The 6,067-nt window shown below is 38.2% G+C and overlaps 1 protein-coding gene across 1 annotated transcript in view; it reads left to right on the plus strand.

Annotated features, from left to right (window-relative positions):
• The window catches only part of TXK (TXK tyrosine kinase), a 13,892-nt gene that overhangs the window by 1,502 nt on the left and 6,323 nt on the right, over window positions 1-6,067 (plus strand). The window contains exons 4-9 of the mRNA XM_010016545.1: window positions 751-816; window positions 1,518-1,572; window positions 2,384-2,463; window positions 3,392-3,519; window positions 4,674-4,748; window positions 5,685-5,856. Coding sequence (XP_010014847.1) covers window positions 751-816; window positions 1,518-1,572; window positions 2,384-2,463; window positions 3,392-3,519; window positions 4,674-4,748; window positions 5,685-5,856 — 576 coding nt within the window. The remainder of the gene's footprint in view (window positions 1-750; window positions 817-1,517; window positions 1,573-2,383; window positions 2,464-3,391; window positions 3,520-4,673; window positions 4,749-5,684; window positions 5,857-6,067) is intronic.

Raw genomic sequence — 6,067 nt, forward strand, 5'->3', positions numbered from 1 at the left:
GAAGAAGAAAACCTAAAACACTTCCTGTGAAAGCAGGAAGATAGAATGAGACACGTGTGACAGTTTAGGGGCAGATTTTAACATGTTCAGCTTTGTATGAGGCACATGGATTAACCAGGCAGACTTTCAGCAGTGCCCCAGAAATGGGTATGGAATCTAGAATCTGTTGGGAATTCAGAGTGAAGTCCTAGACTCAGTAATTTCCTGAGCAGCATAAGGGCATTTGAGGACCATGTGAATCTCTGGGCTCTGAGCCATGTGCAAATCCAGCTTTCCATAATTCAAGTGCTTTACAATGCAGTGTATATATATAAACACTTCTTAAAGACCAGCAAGATTATTAAGACGTGTGCCTAAAACAAAATCCCTGATCCAAAATTCCCAAATGCTTTAGAGAGCTAGATCACTTCAGTTAGGATCCTTTTCCATGTTTATGTTTGTTTCATGTCATTCCCTTTTCTCCTTTGCATTCTCTTCAGCATATCCTGTGCTATGATGTTGGGAATACTACTCTCAGCAGCTATCCCAGGTGACATCTTCCATTTAGTAGCCATCCACAGTTGTGGGTCAGAAAGTTTGTGCCTGGGATGAAAGGACTCAGACTTCAATTCCCACATTGGGATTCTGTATCTAACAGCATAACCAATAGAATAAGGAACCTTTGTAATTTAACAAAAGGAAAATGTATATCTTAAGCCTATTAATGTTTTAGACCATACTGTAACATTATCCCCCAATATCTTGTTTCAGAAATGAAGGTCTAATTCCCAGCAACTACGTTACTGAGAACAAGAAAAGTAATTTAGAAACATATGAGTGAGTATTCTTGAAAATTATATTTGTGCTTTCTTTTCTAAAAATGGATTGCAGCAACACATTTTAGTGCTTGATCCTTCAATCTTTATTAGACATGAACAGGTGTTTATCAAAAGCTTTTCTTTGTTACAAGACATTACTCTTAGAATGAATTAACGATTTTGATTTGGAACTATTTGCTCAGACAGTGTAATGTGAAGTTGCAAACACTGAGCAGTTCAGTAACATTCATTTTCATAAATCATAATGTGAGAATACAGATGTTTAATATTTCTGTAGGCTCGCTACATAATGTTTCTATATTCTGATCTCTTTCTGTTGTGAACATATAATTAATTGACTAGAGGATAATTCCAGTTACTTCAACCTAATTTACTGGAGAGAAGAATAAAATTCTGCAGAATTCTAGAGAAGAGAGGCTTGATGCAGCATCCAGGACTGTAAATTTCATCATGGACTGGCATAACTATTTCCTAGGCTTTCTTTTGTTTGAGCTCATATTTAATCACAGTGAATGGGGAAAAAAGTTGTCACATTTACAATGGTCTAATAAAGTCATTCCAAATTAAGAGGTGTTTATATACAACAATAGTTCTGTCCAGGTTTTTGGACTGGGAGTAGTGCAGCTATTAAGATGGATTACTTTTGTGAAACAGAGTGAATGTTCATTTTTACTGGCTGAGATAATCTTCTTGTCGCAGGTGGTACTGCAAATACATAAACAGAAGCCAGGCAGAACTTCTTTTGCGCCAGCAGGTAACTGACCTTATACAGAGAGCTAACAATATCTAGAAAGATCTATCAGCAGAGGCATCAAGAGCATTACCACAGTCAAATCCAAATCTGCTTGATGTGCAGTAAGAAAGTACTTTAAAATAAAAAGGCTTTCTGGGTTAAGCATGTGGTGCAGATTACGCAGACTTCACAGAGTTTTAAGTTGTAGCCCCAGCAAATTCTGTGTAGATTTTCCATACTAGATAAATTGAATTACATGCAGTTTACTGTGCTTGTCTTTTGTATGAAACATTGAAGACTGAAATCCATGTAGTAAGTAAATTAGTGAGGTTAGCAGAGCTTAAAAAACCCCTTGTGTCCATTTTGCCTTCTAGTCCCTATCCGTTACCAAAGTGCCTAACTAGTCAAACTCATTAGGACTTTGCTCAAGGACTAACACAGATCTTAGACAAGACAGACCAGAGAAGAACATCTCAGTTAGAATCGTTTCACAGTATTGCAGATTTTTTAATAAATCAAAGTATTTTCACTACTTCACACTGGAAAGTATAATTCACCTAAATTATTTAAACCTATTCACCTAAATTATTTAATAATTCACCTAAATTAAATAATATAATTATTTAATTGCCTGGCACTTACTATTTTCCCTTAAATAATTTTGTTCTGCTGTGTACCTGCTATGTTCAATTCCCATTGTCCATGGCTTTATTCCCCTCCCAAATAGTAATAGGTATTCCACAGAATCTGGTAATCAGCTGCAAGTTCTATCTCAAGGGATGATTATTCAAGCTCAAAAGTGGAAAATAACTCTCCTTGGATTACTTTTCAGTCCAAAGAAGGTGGATTTGTTGTCAGAAATTCAAGCCAACAGGGACTTCTTACGCTGTCAATGTATTCACGGGCTAAAGGGTGAGTTGCTCTGAATGGTTAAAATTTAAATGAAGAGTTTCCCCAAACTTGTTAGGATAAGTGGGCAGGTTGGACATGCAGTGCACAGCCACATGGAACCACTGGGGTGCTGTTCATGCAGAGTTAATTACCCTATGTGCAGAAAAGATGACAGCGGGCAGTGGCTCTGGGAGTCAGGGTGCAAATGCCAAGACAAGATTAACTGCACTCATTGAAATCCTCAAACAATCTGCTGTGAAAGCCGTGCACCCCAACCACATAATGCAGGCAGTAAGACCTTACATTTGCATCTTCCTGCCTCTGTTTCTACATGAAGCATCATGAATACCACACCACAGTGCCACAGCCTTTGGCTGCTGCACTGAACTTCTGTTCTCCACAGGCTCTGCATACTGTAAATTCATCCCAGACTCTGCTGTCCCCAAATGTCTGGGTTTTTTCCTAAAACCACCTCACATCCTCGCTGTGCACTCTTATGTCTTTTGCCAGAGGACTGCCAAAGGACTCAGGAGGGGAGGAATAAACAAAAATATATACATATATATATGTATATGTATATATGAATATGTTTTTAACTTTTTGGGGGAAACTCGGGTAATGAGCATATTAATTTTAAAAGCTTAGATTCAAACAAGTACTGAATCAGGAGGCACACTATGGCTGTTTCTTGTGGATGCAATGATACAGGAGTAAATACTTGTGCAATAAAAATCATTGTGCAATATCTCACAAAGCTGGGAGAGAGATCATTCAAGGAGGCTTTGGGGCTTTTCCCTGAAACAATGTCCCAGCTACACACATCCATTTTAAGTCAGGAATTCTACCCCAAGTTTTCAGATTTTTCTCTGCTTTCTTTCAAAGTGAAATGTAATCAGATTTGTAATATAAATTATTTTTACTGAAAATTATAATCCTTCGTTGATTTCAGAAGTCATAGTGAAGATATTCGACATTATCAAATTAAGAGAAACCACTTGGGACAATATTATGTAGCCGAAAAATACCTCTTTTCATCTGTTCCTGAACTCATTGAGTATCATCAACACAATGCTGCAGGTAATGCATGCAAGCTGATAAGGTTTTACAACTGATGATTCAAAGCTCCTCAGGACTTTGAGAGATTGGAAATCACTCTTCCTCTGACACTTTCCTTATAAAAAGAGACACAAGTTTTTCTGTTGCTAATACAGATAAGCCACGATCCCTTCTGCCAAAGTCATAGGTGTGGTGTGCATATACCATGGGGGAAGTGAAACTACCAAACTCATCTACATGTATTAAATTAATTTTACAAAGCTAGAAGCCTAATCTATCTACCTACTCTGTATTCTCTTGGTTCATATTTGACTGAGCAGGACTTGTCCGAAATTCGATCATAATTCTTGCCTTGTCTACAACAAGCACTTACACGTATGCAAGCAGGAGTTAGGCTGTGCATCAGCAGGGATCATTCAACTGATTTTAGCAAAAAACCAACCCCACTCCACCAATAATCAAAGGCAGAATTAGGGAGCACAAGGACTGTAACACTGCTTTGCAGCCTACCAGAGTTACCACCTCTAATTGTTGGCTGGTGGCAGCCTTTTAACATTAAAAAATACCCTTTATCTTCGTTCTGCCCATTATTTTAATACAGTATAAAATGTTTTTACCCTAAATGAGTGGACATGGGAAACCACACAGAGATTCCTTGCACTACTGCAGAAGAAAGGTATGGGAATAGACAGAGCCTTTTGCTGGATGGGGGAGGATTGTAAGAAGCCCGTGAAGCAGAAAAGGACCTGAACGTAGCACTGGGAAGAACGGATGAATGCAGGGAGTCCTTGGTGAGTCCGCTGTTGGCTCATGAATTCAAAGAAAATGGTGACAGACACAGAAATATTTCTTGCAATGGGGAAATCTTGCTGGAAGAGACTACTTAGGTGGTTGATATTGTACTGTAGTACTCATTTAAGATCACTAGAATCATACAAACAAGCAAGAGTATCAGCTGTATGAAGGTATAGATATTTTTATAGTCAGAGCCCTATCGATCAGTCTTCCTCCATTTCTTCTCACTGTAGTGTTTTATCCAAACAAGCTGTAAGGAAAAGTAACCTCAAGAAATGTACATCAGATTCCAAATATTTTCGTTCGAGAAGAAGTACAATATAGTGTACTTTAAAATGGAATAATTGGTCATCAGAATATTGTTGCTTTGTCCCCTACAGGTCTTATCACTCGTCTCCGACATCCAGTTGGATCAGCTGGATGCTCTTCACCAGCAACAGCAGGATGGAATTATGGTAAATATGTTATCTTCTTTTGGTGGAGATTTAGGTATTTGCCTAGGCAAGAATTTTGATCGCATTGACCTAGCTAATAATTAAGTCATATCTGTGAAATTTCCTGGTAACAAGAAGCACATAAACAGCTGTGTAATCACCAGAAATGGACACTCACTCATTTCCTCATAAGGTGTCAGTACCAAATGAGACAACTGAAATGAGCAGTCCTGTTCAGTGACTGTTGTGCTTCTGTTACAACAATCAGTGCATTTCAGAGCTATCTGGACTTTTCTAAGCAGGCCTAAGACTCAAATACACATTTTAATAGCTTTTCAAAGACTATTTGATTTATTTAAATGCTTAGGAAATTGAAATTTATGAGGAGGATTTTCACTGTAAGCTCTGCAAGTTTTAGAAATAAGAACAAAGTCTTATATAGAATTATAATAAGCAAGCAATAAATGCCAGTTTTGTGTGTATAGCTCAGGAGTTTCATACCATCTGACTCACAGTAGGAACCTCCAAAACTGAGTACCTTTCATGTTCCCATGAATCTCAAGGCTTAATATTTCTGAAGGGTGAAACTATTGTAGTTATTACAATAGAGGCAGCCAGTAACTACCATTCAGAACTGGTTCAGTTATAAACCTCACATAGGTTAATGCCAAAAAAGTTCTTGTATGTAATCAAAGCTAAACACTTGGCTTATCTTCAAGCCTCTGACATTCCTACATTGAGCAATTTACACACTAATCACATTCTACAAGCTGTAAAGTAACATTCATATATAAACACATGTGGAAGTTTTCAGATTATTTAAAACTCATGCTAGAGCTGATGAACAATTGTTATGTTTTGTTGTGCGCCTTAACTGCAAATAGCAAGGCATGTCTCCTGGAGTGTGGTTCAGCAAAGATGGCCTGATTATTGTAACATATTGTGCTGCTTTTATAGAGGAGTGGGAATTAAACCCATCTGAACTGAAGTTCATGAAAGAACTTGGACGTGGGCAGTTCGGACTCGTTCAGCTTGGTAAATGGAAAGCAGCCATCAAGGTTGCCATCAAGACAATCAATGAAGGAGCAATGTCTGAAGATGATTTCATCGAGGAGGCCAAAGTGATGATGTGAGTACAAAAGCTATTATATCTGGCAGTTGTCATTGAGATGACCAATAATGGTGGATGTGCAGGTGTTGTGATTTAAGCCCAGCTGGCAACTAAGCCCCATGCAGCTGTTTGCTCATTCCGCTGCCCTAGTGGTAGGGGGGAGAGAACCAAAAGAGTAAAAGAGAAAACTCCTGAGTTGGGATAAAGACAGTTAAGTAGGGACAGCGAA

Source organism: Nestor notabilis, unplaced genomic scaffold (genome assembly GCF_000696875.1).
Source record: "Nestor notabilis isolate BGI_N333 unplaced genomic scaffold, ASM69687v1 scaffold19306, whole genome shotgun sequence".
Taxonomy (NCBI): Eukaryota; Metazoa; Chordata; class Aves; order Psittaciformes; family Psittacidae; genus Nestor; species Nestor notabilis.